At 34.2% G+C, this 17,013-nt stretch overlaps 1 protein-coding gene across 1 annotated transcript in view; it reads right to left on the reverse strand.

The window, feature by feature from the left end:
* Nucleotides 1-10,648: 10,648 nt before the first annotated feature.
* Nucleotides 10,649-17,013, reverse strand: part of LOC132719607 (uncharacterized) — a 30,851-nt gene continuing 24,486 nt past the window's right edge. The window contains exon 2 of the mRNA XM_060703795.1: nt 10,649-10,784. Coding sequence (XP_060559778.1) covers nt 10,649-10,784 — 136 coding nt within the window. The remainder of the gene's footprint in view (nt 10,785-17,013) is intronic.

A 17,013-nucleotide genomic window follows, 5' to 3' on the forward strand; every position in this document is an offset into this window, starting at 1 on the left:
GGCGCCGGAAATTCCATATGTCCGAGATCTCAGCGTCCATGCCGGTCCACTCTAGAAGTCTCATCGGGGACGTCTTTTTCAAGCCGATCTTCCTAATCCTGTTCTTCGTTCGTTTGAGGAAAAGACAATACTGGCAAAGCATCATGTTCCGTGACGGCAGCAAACCCTCCCGAGTTAGTCACGATAGGTCAACCAATCGTCTCTGGTACTTGAGATGACTTGACCTTGACCTGCCGTGTGCCTTCTCCGCGACGTGCACGCCTCTGGACAAATTTTGAGAAGAAGCCATAAAGTAGGATTATAACTACTTATATTTCACTCCTTACAAAATATAACCGATGATTTTTCAGCGTTTGCACCACGTGATCGTTGTTCCATTAAAAATCCACGGTACTGTAGAAAAAAAGTGTTTATTATACGCTGTTGAGAACACTATTAATTCTATTGGACTCGCACAAAGCAGCAAAACGCAAGAGCCTCGTTCAATATATTTTGATAACCTCATAATATGATAATATATTTTTGTTTACAGAGTAGATGAATATATTATTTTATACGGTATAGAATGTTTTTTCCAGGTTGCATACTCGCTACTTTATTCATGAAAGGAATTGCCGTACTCTATGATACATGTATATGAAAATATCAGATGTGAAATGGACGGACGTCCACTATTATAAGATAATTGGCAACGTGATGAAACAATTTACACGGTGATATAAAGACTTATTATCAATTACTCCATAATCATAAAGCAATTATCATTTTCGAGTGAAACTGTCTGGGATAACTAGACATGATCAATTGTTTTATAATGGTTTATAATATAGCCCTATGATTCTTTTGATACGTTAATCAGACTGAAAGCGCCAATGGTTAAGGGTAAATTGCATAAAAAATCATTGTAACAATGATTGATTTCATTCCAGGAATAGTATCTTTTTAAGATGATTTATCTTGTCTTGAAGGAATATGGTGTTATCGTGTAGTTAGGTTAAAGCAATGTTTCTATAGGTTCTTTCTTATATGCTTTCAGCTATTCGTCCTTTCATCGACCTTTTAATAATTTTTTTAGCTTCTTTCTTTCTTAAATCTGACGACAGGATAGAGTAGCCTGGCTCCCTAGTCCCTACTGGTGACAAAATCGAATCATTTTCGTATGGTGGCTGATTTCTCCTCTAGGCGCCAGGCTAAAACATGAAAATACATACGACAAAGTGGTTATATTGCAAATTATCAGCCACGATACTGTCGGGTCCAGTATTGAAAGGTTTAATGGTCTTTTAAAAGTAAAACAGATGAATAAAAGTCGCTCATCCACCCAAATTAAGTTTTTTTGCCAGAGATATCAGTAGGAGTATCATTGTAATGCAATGATACGATTTGTAGCAAAATAAAATTCATATCAATGATTTTAAGATTAAATCAGCTAAAAACACTATTAAAGGTTCTTCACTGAAGTTCAAAAAGGCTAAAAACATAAAATGTTAGATGGACTTAAAACAGTACACCTCCAGATTCTTGCTAATTTTCATGAAAACATTTTGAAAAATATGCAAAATAAGCCCTTGCTGCGTTAGTAACGCAATAGAAATATGGTGAAAAATAATACTGCAAAATCCGTCTTATATCGCACATAACATGCACATTATTACTTTTATCTTGAATCTCACGGTAGGGAATCACGTGACTTTTACGGTTACGCGTACAGACAATATGGCGGCCTAAAAACCTCGCTTCACATGTGTTTTTCAGGTAATTCTTTATTATATCCCTTTTACTTACATACGAGACCTGTTGCAGCCTACGCGGAATAAAGAATTGTTGCCGCCTATACTTTATTTTCCACCCCTGTGCTCATAGCTTTTACAAACACTCAAAAATTTAACAGAAATTTTCAATGTGAACAATTATTTTTCGGGTAACATTCACGCAAAATTTGTATTTTTTATGAATTTGATTAAAGTACGTCGCGTTAGCAAAGAGAAAATGTTCATAGAATTTCTTTATTTGAAAATGTAAATATTGGGCATGTTAAATGTTGACTGGTCATTTTCTATTCTACTACACAAGAGAAAAATGATTTGGGTAACTCCCACGCGTACTTTTATTGTTGATAACTCCCACGCAATATTTTATGTGCAAGCAATATCTATGCAGGTTATAGCCTAGATATTGATTGAACAAAATCATGATTGATGCATTTAGCCTTAAACGTTCAAAGAAAAATACCGCCAAAAGGTCCTACATAGAATTAAGCCCCTATGGATAGCAGAATACATACTCACGTGAATATATTAAATGAAGTTTCGATATAGATGAATTAATCGCAGAAATTAAAATAAAAGTCTCAAATATAAGAAGGAGATCGATCTCAGTTTAAGCACAATTACAGTTGTCATTTTTTATAGTTTGCAGATATGGACGGTTCCGGCTCGGATATTGTTTGTGGATAATTGTAGTGGGGGGTTTATTCAATAATAAACACTTTGATAATGTTTATATATTTATTCAGGTGTAGAAGAAACCTATAACAAAATAAAATGATTATAATACAAATAGCAAAGAGAAATATTATACAATAGAAAATTCATGAATTGCATATTTCACAATTGCAATAATTACAATATATACATTTCACAATTACAATTAAAATAAATATATACATACCAGGCTTTAAATAGATGAGATCTTCAAAATAATAATTGTATGAATAATAATAAATCTATCAATATTTCTATAAAGAAATAATATATCTTTATAATGTCAGAGATGTTATTGCCTTGAATGCAATGAAAGGAGTGGTCAGTTACCAAGAAAATATTAGCTATCCTCGAACCAAATCCTCTAAAAATAACTTGCATACCAAAACCAATCATCCATCACTCAACTTGCAAAACCAGTTCAATCACCCATACAAAAGGAACAAAGACAAACATGAACACATAACACCACAATAGATTTGGTTTGGCCTTAAAGGGAAATTATTACCGTAAACATTCTAAAAAGAGAACTTGGCTTAATTTAACCTTATCTACACACTCCCCCCTCTAGTTAAAAATGACACCGGCATTTTCTTAAACAATTATTAATGAAACCTGGATTTATGAAAAAAATAACATTATGATCAATTCGAAAAACAAAATGCAATTCACTGTATATTCATATGACGACATAAATATATCATATTATTTAAGATATACTGCCCTCCTATAACTATTTTGCAATAGTTAAACAGTAAAATATAAAGAAATAATGCAATACAGTAGAGTTGTCAATTCTACTTGAAAATAATAAATACATAGTATATACCTCCATACATAGGACCCATGTGAAATTTAAAAGGACTGCATTAAAAAATGAAACAACATTATACAATAATTATACCCATTCTCCATACCTATCCGGTGGATGTATCACACGTCTAGGGCGTAGGATAGGGCGTGAAGATAAAACGGGCGTATGTACTGGAATGACTGGAATAGTCACTGGAGTACTTGGTCACTTACTGGAGTAACTGGAACACTTACTGGAGCAACTGGAACACTTAATGGAGTAACTGGGACATTGTCTGGGGAATATGTCACAGGATTGGGGTGAATCCTGGGAACAAATGAAGGGATAGAAATAGAAGGAGCATCAGAAGAATGTCCATAATCAACACGAGTATTGCGACTGCGAGTAACTGGAAATCTCCTCTGTGGTATGATGTATACACCAGATGATGATTCAGAAGAGCTAGAATCAGCATCATACTCTTTCTGTATAGGAACACGCCTAGGTTTTGGTTTAGGCTTATTTTCAACAGGTAAATCTGTATCTTCTTCAGGGATAGAAATAAATGGAAGAAGCATATTTCTGTGAAGGGTTCTGACAGGACCTTTTCGAGACTCAAGTTGTACTTTATATACAGGTTGGTCAGGAAATGGTATGTCAATGATAACAAAAGGGTCCTTCTCCCACTTATCTGCCAGCTTCTGTCGCCCTTGAAGATTGACTTTCGGACAAAAACAAATATCGCCTACAACAATTTGTTCTCGCGAACTCTACGGTCATATTGCTTCTTGTTTTTGAATCAGCCCGCTTCTTGGCAACATCACCAGCTAACCGATAAGCATATTGAAAGGCGTTCCTTCAAACGAGAAACATAAGTAGTAGGAGAAAGATGTTCAGAGTTTAGAAGGAAAAAGTACCAAGATAGGCATCAAAAAGAAAGACGGGGATGCCATCCAAACATAAGAAAGTGAGGAGAAAAACCTGTAGAAGAGTTCTTGGTGGCGTTATAAGCCTGAACAAGAGAAGGGACAAAATCTGCCCACTTAGATTTATGATCTTCTGCCAGAGTACCTAACATTCTGAGAAGGGTCCGATTAAATCGCTCCGCTGATGGATTTCCCATAGGGTGGAAAGGAGTGGTTCTTGTCTTTCGAACATTTGCAATTTTGCAAAGTTCCTTGATGACCCGACTTTCAAAATTCCGCCCCTGGTCAGAATGCAGCTGCTCTGGAAAAGAATAGTGGACAATAAAATGTTCATATAAGGCACGAGCAGTGGTAGTTGCCTTTTGATTACGGCAAGGAATAGCCTTGGCATATCTGGTAAAATGGTCGGTAATGACCAAGACGTCCTCATACCCTCCTTTGGACTTCTCCAGCTTCAAGAAATCCATACACACAAGTTGCATGGGTCTTGAAGTCTGGATTGGAACCAATTCTGCAGCAGGTACTACCGGTGCCTTTCTGCAAATACAACTTTTGCAACCTGAAATGCGACTATTAAAATCTGCCTCCATGCCGGGCCAATAAAAACGTTGACGAGCTAACCATAGAGATTTATCACCCTCCCCCCTCGGACGAGAACCAGAACGTAGGATGGAAAGAACAGAAGATATATCAGTGTCTTTAGACTGTTCTACCGCCCAATCCACTGGTCTGACTGCAGCTTCAGAAGGAAAAGATTCCTCATTGGCCATATGAGGGACCTCATCTCCTGAGCAACATTCAGCAGAAGAAAGAGAGACAGAAGCAGCAAAGCACACTGCCTTGACAGCATCGCTGAAAAGCTGTGGTCGGCGAGATAGCCCATCACAATCTTGATTGGCTCCCCGACAAAGGACAGGAAGAAGAACCAGGCGAGCTGTTCTCTGGTTGGAGGCCACCGGGAATCCAGCGGCAAAGACCAGGACGATCCCAGAAAACCTCACCGCGGCAACTAAGAGCAGCAGTAGAGGAGATCTACCATCCCATAGGTATACCTCCCACCCCTATCCCCACCCCACCCATATTTTTAATAAGAGCTCTTTCGCGCCACACATCTAGACAGAGATACATGTACATATATATAGACTTTTATTTGTAAATAGTAAATCAGCTGTCCAGAGAAGAGTGCAATATCTAGGACGCGGAGGAATTTGTATATACGGACAATAAACTGTGATATTTTGTGATTTTTATTTTTGTGTTTGTGGAATTTTTATATATATGTAAGTAGATATTTTATTCTTGTGTATTTTTATTGTTTTTGGCGGTATTTTTCATTCTTTTGTAAGGACTATTTTTCTTTGTTAACTGCGGGACTACTTTCGGCCCATATTCCAAATTTTGTGTGACCTGTTTCGGAAAATTTAATAACAAGGTAAATTTCTTTATATTTATACATATATTAAGTAGATTTTTGGTTTAATTCAGTTTCTTTTAAGGTAAATTTTTGATTCTCTCATTAAATAGGACTTGTCATTTGATTTATTTTATGTAAACAACGATAATGTAATTTTGTCACACAATTTCGCGATCTTTCTTATTTTTCTTTAGGTATTTTCGGATAAGCCATAAATTTTGGATATTTTATATTAAATACAAGAAACTCACTTCCATTTCGTTTATATTTTGATAAATCTTTTTGAAAATACTGCTGCTGTTTATTTGTTATGTGTTTGTAAATATCTTTGTGTATATTTTATTTTTGTGTATGTAAATACATGTAAATATTATTTGTCTTATTGATATACATTGATTTATTTTTTTAGTTATCTGGGTTGATACAATAAAATTAATAGTTTAGATATATTTAAATAGATATTTAAGAAATCTTAAGGGTCTTTCAATTATTTATTTACTTTAAAAAAAGATATTTAGAAAAAATTTAAGGATCTTGATTACTGTGTTTGTTTACCTTGTGTATTGAATATATATTATGCTCTATTTCTGATCTTTCTTTCTGTACTTTTCTACATAACTAACAAATTAACACCCAGAACCAATTCGCGTTTAAGTATTTTTTTTTGTTTGAAAGTGAGTGCGGTCGTGTGATTTATTCGGTTTATTTTGTTTTTGGCGTTTGTTTGGTTGGTAAGTCATTTGGTTGGACGGCATAGCAGTATCAAGTCATCTGGTAATTGGTAATTGATTAAGGGTATTAATTGTTGACATTTTTTTTGTTTTGGCTAAATAAATTCCTTATTTTTTCCCAGACATTTTAATTTGAACTGCCCATTTTTTTTAAAGTATTTTACTTTTAGGTCATTCAAGTACTGGTTACATCCAGGAATTACAGTGTAATAATTATTCTACATTTTTTTATAAATTGAAAGGTAAGTACTGGTTACAACCAGGAAATATTTAATATATAAGTACTGGTATTTACCAGGAATTATTTGAGAGATATCTGCCCAAATATAACTGGTGTATTATATATGTTTGATTATTATTCTGTTTGAATATTGAAATATTTTAGTACTGGTTATCCCCAGGAACTTGTAATGTCCTAGTAACACTTGGTGTACTGACAACTCAGTACTGAACCGAATTATTTGGTATCATTTTTGTTGAACAGTACTGGTTCAAACCAGGAATTTGTGAATTGAAGGTACTAATATTGGTTCAGTTAGTACTTGGTAAAAATACAGAGTTATCTTTATTATTTTTTTAAATGGTGTATTGAATTAAAAACAATTCTGTTTATCAGGTAAATAGAAGCATTTGTACTTGCTTTTAATATTGTTTGTGAATACATCAATAAATTTGATTATTGAGTTTCATTTAAAATAAACTTATTGGTTTTTCACCATAAGTTAGGTGTATTTCCCTGGTCTATTTACCCCAGATTTCCGCTTCAGTGTCTTATTCTTTGTACACTTATTTTTTTATTTTTCTATTTATTTTATTTATTGACTTTGTTTTCATCTGTCTACTCAATCCAGGGTCTATTTTTTCCCCTCTTATTTTTTTTGCAATTTTTTTTAAAGATGGAGGATTCGGAAGGTGAGAAGAAATATTCTTTTTCTGAAGGAAGAGATGATTAATTTTTTGTCTTCAATAAGTACCATATCTCTGTTAAGGATGGAACACCAGCTAAGACACCCTCTCATGGTTATGGTAGAGGTATATAAGCCAACTTCCTTCAGTTTTTCTCCCTTCTGCTCCCCCATCTTCACCTTCCCCCAATTTTATCCCGTACTCCTAAGATTCCACCTTTTTTCTGGAGATGACCCTACCCTAAAGGTGAAATTTCTTATTATGAGTGGCACCATGAGGTACAGTGTCTTAGGAAAGATACATCTTTACTTGACTCCCAAGTTCGTCAAGCTGTGAGATCTTCTTTAAGGGGCACAGCTAGACGTTTGGTAGTTTCGTTAGGTGAATCTGTGTCCATAGATGATATTTTACATAAGTTGTCTGTGAATTATGCTGAACCATCAAGGCAAGGTGTTACTATGAAGGAATTCTTCAATGCATCTCAGGGCGTTGATGAATCGGTAGCAGCTTATGGGTGTCGTTTAGAGTGCACTTTTGCAGAGAGCTTTTGAGGGTGGTTCTGTACCAAAGTCCTGCTAGGAATGAATTATTATGTGAAAAGTTATGGTCAGGTTTAAGGTCAGATTCTTTAAGAGCAAGCAGTAGACATAAGCTTGACTCTGCTTCTGACTATGATGACTTTTTAATGGAAATCCGTAGGATTGAGAAAGATACTATTCCGTCTGTCCAGCCCAAGTCTAAAATTTCTGTAAATTTCGCAGGTGTCTGGTGAAATGGCTTCTATTTCCTATGTAGAAAAATCTATGAAGGACATGGAGCACCGTTTCACTGAACAAATGCGTGGCTTACAGTCTGGTGTTGATAGGAGATTTAATGCCATTTTACAGAAACTTGATAATCTCTCATTACCTACACAAACCTACTCCTTTGTCTCAATGGAACACACCACCACCCCCAGTACAGACATACAAATATCAGACACCACCTCAAACAGCACCTTATAACACACCAGTCCCCGTAACACATCTTACAATACCAATCGCAGTTGGCGTGGCCGTGGTAAGGGTATGAATCAGCAGGGCCATGTTGCTGCGCAACAGGGATCTTCTGCGGTTTACCCAAACTAGGGTCCGCCTCTGTTGTTGGCCAATCAGAGGCGGTTATTGAGAAGCAATCACTTGCTAGTAGAATTATTGGATGTTCCAATAAGGGCCAATATTTTATTTAATGGTATTTCAGCCATAGCTCTAGTTGATACTGGCTCAATGGTTTCAAACAGTATCAAACTCATTTTATTTGTCATTGTCAAATAGACCGCCACTGTTGAATTTGACAGATTTCAATATCAACTTAGACATTTCAGTTGCAAATGGGCAATCTTTAGATATTTTAGGGTACATTGAAGTTCCGATTGCTATAACCGGAATTAAACCTTCAGTTGCCTGTGCCTGTATTAGTTGTCCCTGATACACATAAAAACATATCTTGTCCTGTGATATTGGGTACCAATGTTATCAGGCTCTGTAAACTTTCATCTACCGATTCAAATTTGTCTCAAGTTTGGCAATCAGCATTTGACAGTTTAGTTTGTAAGCCTCACACAGTCAAATCTACCAATGACCATCCTATCACAGTTGCACCGTATGAGTCTATTTCTGTTAATGGTCTTGTTAGAGGTATCTCTAGTGATACTAAGCTTGTGACTGAAAACCCTGATGCAGATGTTTTATATATTGTTCGGCCACAAATAGTTTCAGTGTCCAATGAAAGCGGTTATGCAAAGGTGCCTGTACGCATCTGTAATCTGACTGCGAGGACATTGACTATTAAGCCGAAATCTAACATTTGTGTGGTTAATGAAGTTACAGTGCTAGACAACCTTGCTTCTTCTCATTCTGTTTCTAATGGTGTGAACCCTACTTCTTCACAGCCAGATTTATCTTCTCTTGGTTTGAATATTGATACTGAGAATCTGTCCCCTCAGCAACTTCTGCGTGTTCGCCAAGTTTTAGGCAATTGGAATCATGTATTTTCCAAGGGATCAACTGATATTGGTTGTACTGATCTCACACGCCATAGTATTGTTTTAAATGAATGACGCCCCTTTCAAAGCAGCCTTACAGGAAAAATTCCCCCTGGAATGTATGAAGAGGTGAGGCAGCACCTTAAGGATATGCTTGATTGCGGTGCCATCAGGCCTAGTGACTCTCCTTTCTCTTCTAATGTTGTTCTTGTTCGGAAAAAGGATGGTTCACTTAGGTTCTGTATTGATTTTAGATTGCTTAACTCAAGAACAAGAAAAGATGCCTATATGCTTCCTCGTTTTGACGACACTGTAGACCTTTTAGTGGGATCTAAATTTTTCTCTAAACTTGACTTACGCAGTGGTTACTGGCAAGTTGAGATGGAGGAAGATTCAAAGCCCTATACTGCTTTTTTCTGTTGGTAACCTTGGATTTTTATGAATTCAATAGGCTTGCCTTTGGATTAGTTAATTCAGGTGCTACTTTTCAAAGAGTTATGGAACGTGCCATGGGTGACCTTCTTTTGCGTGAATGTCTTGTTTTTGTTGATGACATTTTGGTCTTTTCTGAAACTTTTGAGGAGCATATTGTTAGGCTTGAAAATGTTTTTCAACGTTTATCTTCTCATGGTCTTAAACTTAAAGGCTCTAAGTGTGAATTTTTCAAAACGTCCGTTTCTTATCTAGGGCATGTTATCTCTGAGAATGGTATTTCTACTGATCCTGAGAAAACTTCTGCTATTTCTTCTTGGCCAGTCCCTAAGAACATTGCAGAATTAAGGACATTTCTTGGAACTGCAGGTTTTTATAGGAGATTTATTAAGGATTATTCAAAGTTGGCCAAATCCCTTAATGACTTACTTGAGGGTCATGGTAATTCTCCCAAATCTAAGTCCAAACGTTCTAGAAAGACTGCTACATGGGTATGGGGTGATGCCCAGCAATCTTCTTTTGATACTCTTAAGGAAAAACTTACTTCTCCTCCTATTCTTGCTTTTTGCTGACTTCAGTAAACCCTTTAAAGTCCATATCGACGCGAGTGGGTCTGGATTAGGGGCCGTGTTACTTCAAGAGCAGGATGGCTCAGAGCATGTCATAGCTTATGCCAGCAGAGGTTTAAGACGTAGTGAACGTAATTACCCTGCTCATAAACTTGAATTTTTAGCTTTGAAATGGGCTGTCTGTGATAAGTTTCACGACTATCTTTATGGCAACCAATTTCTTGTTTCTACTGACAACAATCCTTTAACTTATGTCCTGTCCTCTGCTAAGTTGGACGCGACAGGTCATCGTTGGATTGCTGCTTTGTCTGCCTATGATTTTGAAATCATATATAAGTCAGGTAAATGGTAGATCTCCTCTACTGCTGCTCTTAGTTGCCGCGGTGAGGTTTTCTGGGATCGTCCTGGTCTTTGCCGCTGGATTCCCGGTGGCCTCCAACCAGAGAACAGCTCGCCTGGTTCTTCTTCCTGTCCTTTGTCGGGGAGCCAATTTGTAGTGGGGGGTTTCTTCAATAATAAACACTTTGATAATGTTTATATATTTATTCAGGTGTAGAAGAAACCTATAACAAAATAAAATGATTATAATACAAATAGCAAAGAGAAATATTATACAATAGAAAATTCATGAATTGCATATTTCACAATTGCAATAATTACAATATATACATTATAAACATTTCACAATTACAATTAAAATAAATATATACATACCAGGCTTTAAATAGATGAGATCTTCAAAATAATAATTGTATGAATAATAATAAATCTATCAATATTTCTATAAAGAAATAATATATCTTTATAATGTCAGAGATGTTATTGCCTTGAATGCAATGAAAGGAGTGGTCAGTTACCAAAGAAAATATTAGCTATCCTCGAACCAAATCCTCTAAAAATAACTTGCATACCAAAACCAATCATCCATCACTCAACTTGCAAAACCAGTTTAATCACCCATACAAAAGGAACCAAGACAAACATGAACACATAACACCACAATAGATTTGGTTTGGCCTTAAAGGGAAATTATTACCGTAAACATTCTAAAAAGATAACTTGGCTTAATTTAACCTTATCTACACAATGTTGGAAAACATTTGCCTTAATGACCACATAAACTGGCTAATCGGCACAGGACCTTGTAAATGTTGTGGCAAATCGAAACGTGACAGGTATGGCATTTTACTGTTATTCGTAATATTCAGATTTTAAAGACATTCAAATCATTTTATCACTTAGTCTTTTATGTAACCAACTTTTTTCAAATTTAACATTATTATGTTGTGGTTTTTTTAAATCTAAAGCATAAAAGAAAACAACCTTAAGACTATTAGAATGGGTCTTTTATTTTACAAACTAGGTAATAAAATCTAGAGGACTTATGTTTGAATGTCATCTTAATATCAACAGTAAAACCCGTAACGTTTCCGATTTGCTGGGCTATAAAATGTTTTACCACAACATTTATAAGGTCCTGTGCCGTGTAGACTGTTCATGTGGTCAATATTTGAGACCTATCCGTGAATGAAATGTTTCCCACATTTATCACAAACAATATCCGAGATGGAACCTTCCATATCTGTAAAATATGAAAAATGACAACTGTATTTATACTAATAAAAACGGAAATAAAAAACCTTCTAATATTTTAGACTTTTGTATCAAAACGCGACCTAATTGAATGATTTGGGTTTGGTAGGCCTTACGCGAAGTTATTGATGTCCTTGGCAATTTATGATTTTACAAGCCATGCCTTTTTGAAATTTATTTATCATATTATTGTAACCTATAAGCAGATGAAGTGTTGTTCGGCCCATATAATTTACGCCCAACGACGATTCGTCATTTAGCTGTATTAATTTTATATCTTAGTGATAGTAAAATTAAGTGTGAATTAGTTTGAAAAATACATTATATCCATTGCATTATCAAAACAAATATTGATTAAACTGTTTAAGGTTAAATAACATTTAAGTTTATTTGCCGTGAATTTATAGGGAATAATAAATCTATTTTATATTCTAGATCCTGGCCCTGGCTGAAATTTAGAGTATTACAGCTGTAGCTTCTATACCATAAATTTAACATGGAAAGGACTGTTCTTGGGAAAATGCTGACGTAACTGATGGGAGCAGTTTTTCTTACCAATCATAGGTCAGACTTAAATAGCTTCTTTTTAAAAAGTTTTTGTTGTTTTTTGTACATAATTTACTGTCAATATGAAACTTCAGCTGTATCTTAATTTCTATGCTTTTTTATTATGTAAATCTTTGAGATAAGCATTTTAAGATAAAACAAATCACTATGTTGATTAATATACATTTGTATATATAATTTGAGATTGACCAAATCAATTTTAACTAGTAACTTCTTATTTTATTTATTAGAAGTATTCAAACACCATCATAAAACACTTAAGACATACCCAGAGAGCTCTAGAAGAAGTACTAGTGGTAGATTGGAACAGATTGTAGCTTAATTGTTAAACTAAAAGGACTTTTAAATCGCTTGAATTTAAGCTACACTTGAACTGTATTTTTGAAATAAAATAGCTGAAGTATTTAATAGTGTCTTGATTTTATTTGTTAAACTCTGTTACAGTACTTTGCTTTATATTAGAATTAAAGTATGTTGAAATGACATTGAAACTTCAACGTTTCTTAAACTTTCCAATTCGAACATAAATCCAACGTTATTTCAACGTTGAAATCTGACCATACTTCTACGTTGTTCAACGTTGATGTGCCTGCTGGGTTAATTCTATCAAGGACCTATTGGCGGTATTTTTTATATTATTCAAAATTCTATGAAAGTTTGATGCTAAATGCATGAATCATGATTTTTTTCAATCAATATCTAGGCTATAACCTGCATAGATATTGCTTGCACATAAAATATTGCGTGGGAGTTATCAAAAAAAAAGTACGCGTGGGAGTTACCCAAATCATTTTTCTCTCGTGTAATGGAATAGAAAATGACCAGTCAACATTTAACATGCCTAATATTTACATTTTCAAATAAAGAAATTCTATGAACATTTTCTCTTTGCTTACGCGACGTACTTTAATCAAATTCATAAAAAATACAAATTTTGCGTGAATGTTACCCGAAAAATAATTGTCCACATTGAAAATTTCTGTTCTGGAAAATAAGGTATAGGCGGCAACAATTTTTTATTCTGCGTAGGCTGCAACAGGTCTCGTATGTAAGTAAAAGGGATATAATAAAGAATTACCTGAAAACACATGTGAAGCGAGGATTTTAGGCCGCCATATTGTCTGTACGCGTAACCGTAAAAGTCACGTGATTCTCTACCGTGGTTTGCGACCAGCATGGATCCAGACCAGCCTGCGCATCCGCGCAGTCTGATCAGGATCTATGCTGTTCGCTATCAGTATCTCTATGTGTAATAGGGTTTGTAAGCGAAATTTTTCTATGGTTATTCTGAAAAAATGAAGTTCGCGAATGATCTGAAATTAATTTTGCACACAAGTCATTTGTTTGTATCAACCTACATCAAATGGTATAAACCCCTTCCCCACATTGTAGTGGAATACTTTTAACATATTGCATTAATAATAACTCATCATTTGTGTCAGTTAGGTTCTCTGCCAAGAATAAGAATTGAATTTACACCGTCATGTTGTCAGATAGGAATATGTAATAACATTTTGAAATAGTGTCTGACGAATACAAATGAAGCTGGAGCGCAGCTTGGCGAAACATTCTGACAAATCAAAAATGAATCAATATCAAAGATATAAATGAGTTTATGTTTTCGCAATTGTCTCGCATGTCTAGTGACGGCATTCCTTGGCATAACAAAATGTAATATTGTTTTATTTCTATATCAATATCTTTGTTTTCAATTGGCTAAAATGTATACCGGTATAACATGAATTGAGCCGCGTCACGACAAAACCAACATAATGGGCGCAGTCTGATCAGGATCCATGCTGTTCGCTTACAAACTTTATTACAAGTAGAGAAACTGATAGCGAACAGCATGGATCCGGATCAGACTGCGCCCATTATGTTGGTTTTGTCGTGACGCGGCTCAATTAAATTTGCATCAAAGGCAGAAATGAATAAATATTTCATTCTATAAAAGGGGAAAGCATGGATTTTATAACGTTACGATAATGGTTTTAGAGCATATTAGCTGCTATTAACATTAAGAAATTCGTGCTGAATTAGTGCTGAATGTAAAGTTACGTGTCACAAAAGTACCTAGCAAAATGTAAATAATGCTGTTAAAGGTCATCAACAAGTAATTTTAAACTATTTTGATTTACATTCTTAAGACATCATCACTGCCGTAACGTAGTACACGTTTTCAGTCAAACGAACGGAAAACATAAAGTTTCCGAGTGTCCTTTCTCGTTTTTCGGTTTAACGTTTTTTTCTTCAATAAGAATACAGAATTTTTTTTGCCCATATTCTTTGACACTGTTCACAGTCATTTAATATTATAGACAGGATTTGCTAATGATTTACAGCCACGCTCTGTATAAGCTTGCAAGTCGTATACAGTGACAAACACAATGGATAATGTATTCATATAGAAAAAAAGACAACTGAATGGAAAGAAAAGATGCTGTTTTACAATGACTATGCATTTTGTAATATCTGAAGTCAAAACAAGCAATTTATCAAAAAACACGAAAACTAACAATTTCCATGACATCAGACACGTAGCTGAATATCTGCAGAAATGGTTTTCTCTTTTGAATATGAACGTATCAAAATACTTATAGAATAAGATAACTCAAATTTTGAGATTCATTTTCATAATTTAAAGTCAATCTGTGTATAAGGCATAGGACCATTTGATGTCTTAGCACATCTAATGTATACCATTGTCTTGTTCACAAATATATGACGAATTGCTTTACAAAAAGCCAATTTATTTACACAATTCACAAAAGAGCTTTGATAGAATGAAGTAAAAATAAATATAACACATCAGAGTGTCGCTGTGACTGTTTTGTAAATGGTTAAAAGATTACAATTTTAAGAATTTTTTAAGTATATCTCTATCGTTATCGAATAAGCATTGAAATGAAAATTTGCACAAAATATCCCGAAAATATTAATGTTTTATGTACAAACACATTTTATCTTAACAAAAGTCAGTACAAACACCAAATGTACAATCATGATAATTTCCCAGTAATATATGTAAACATATTCTAAAAATATCAATGTATATATATCACTTTGATATATAAAATAATAAAATCATGGTATATTATGGACATTATTATTAGATGATCTAAATATAGCGCTGCAATCTCATTGGTCCAAACAATTGTTAACATAACTATTTATAAAATCATATTCACTGTGGGTCAGTGGCTGAATTTGATATTCCTAAGATAAAAATGTCGCCTCAGACAATATTCCATCTGCCGGTGAATATAACACCACATTCAATGGCTCACTAGTCAATAATTGTATAATAAAACAGAATGAATAATATTAAAGGTCAATAAAAACTATCATGTTGTACTAGAAGCAGCCTGTAGTAATACCTTATCCCAATGCCAGACGAATACTAATGAGGTTAAAAGACACCTTGGTGAATTGTTTGGCCAGGATATATATTGAATAATCAATACAAAAGCTATCATTTCAGTGTTTTCCCCAAAAGTTCAGCAAGATTTTAAACACATATATTTTGAAATGAGTTGGATGTTTGCTTGCATTACGTGTATAATATAGTTTATAAACATTATACAATTATTGATTAGTGTGCCATTGAATATGATGTGATATTCACCGGAAGATGACATAGATGACAAAGAACAAAATGCAACATTTTTTAAAATGAAAACGCGTAATATACCGTCTACGATATGTGATCATTACATATGAGTCTCAATCTATTTTAGACTGGGAAAATCCGATTCAGTCAGTGAATATGATACTAAACCTAGTGAATATGATTCTATAAAAAGTTCTGTTGACTACTGTTTGGACCAATGAGATTGTAGCTATATTTAGATCATATAATAAAACACGTTGTAAAACGTTGATTTTAATTGGACAATAATGGCGTTTATATTGATTAATATATATCCGGCTGGAAAAGAAAAAAAAAACACACTAATAAAGAGTATGACTGTATTGATATGTAATTCTATATGCAGATTAATTTGTTCTCCAAAATATCTAAAAAATTAATTCCTAAAAAGAATGCTATTAAATCACGACTTCATTAAACATAAAATACTTGAAACAAATATTTTGTATGTCACTAAACTACTTACATATTTAGACATGACGATCATATTTATGGAAGCAATTAATGTTTAACTGACTAAAAAATGTTTTACACACAGGGTACTCATACCATAGTGCTCAAATATTAGTAGTACGCATTTCTTCAACGAAACTAACAATCATTAATGGATTACACATCAATTGTAAGATTCCAATATAATTGCTAAATGCAGTTTTTTTTGCTTCCACAAATTATTTTAAAAAAAGTCATTCAAAACCAAAAGACTTTTGGAAGTTTTTTCGTAGAAAAAATGAGAAAGGAAGAGGCAGATTAACTGTAGATAATTTTTTGAAATATTTTTCAAGTTTACAAAATGAATTTCAAACTCCTGTGAATATGATTTTGATGCAAATAGGTGAAGTTTTGAGGAGTTAGATAAGCCAATCACAACTACTGAAGTCGAATTTATTGTTAATAAATTAAAAAGAAATAAAGCTTGTGGTAGTG

Source organism: Ruditapes philippinarum, unplaced genomic scaffold (assembly GCF_026571515.1).
Source record: "Ruditapes philippinarum isolate M1 unplaced genomic scaffold, ASM2657151v2 ctg1952_1_1_1_1, whole genome shotgun sequence".
Lineage (NCBI taxonomy): Eukaryota > Metazoa > Mollusca > Bivalvia > Venerida > Veneridae > Ruditapes > Ruditapes philippinarum.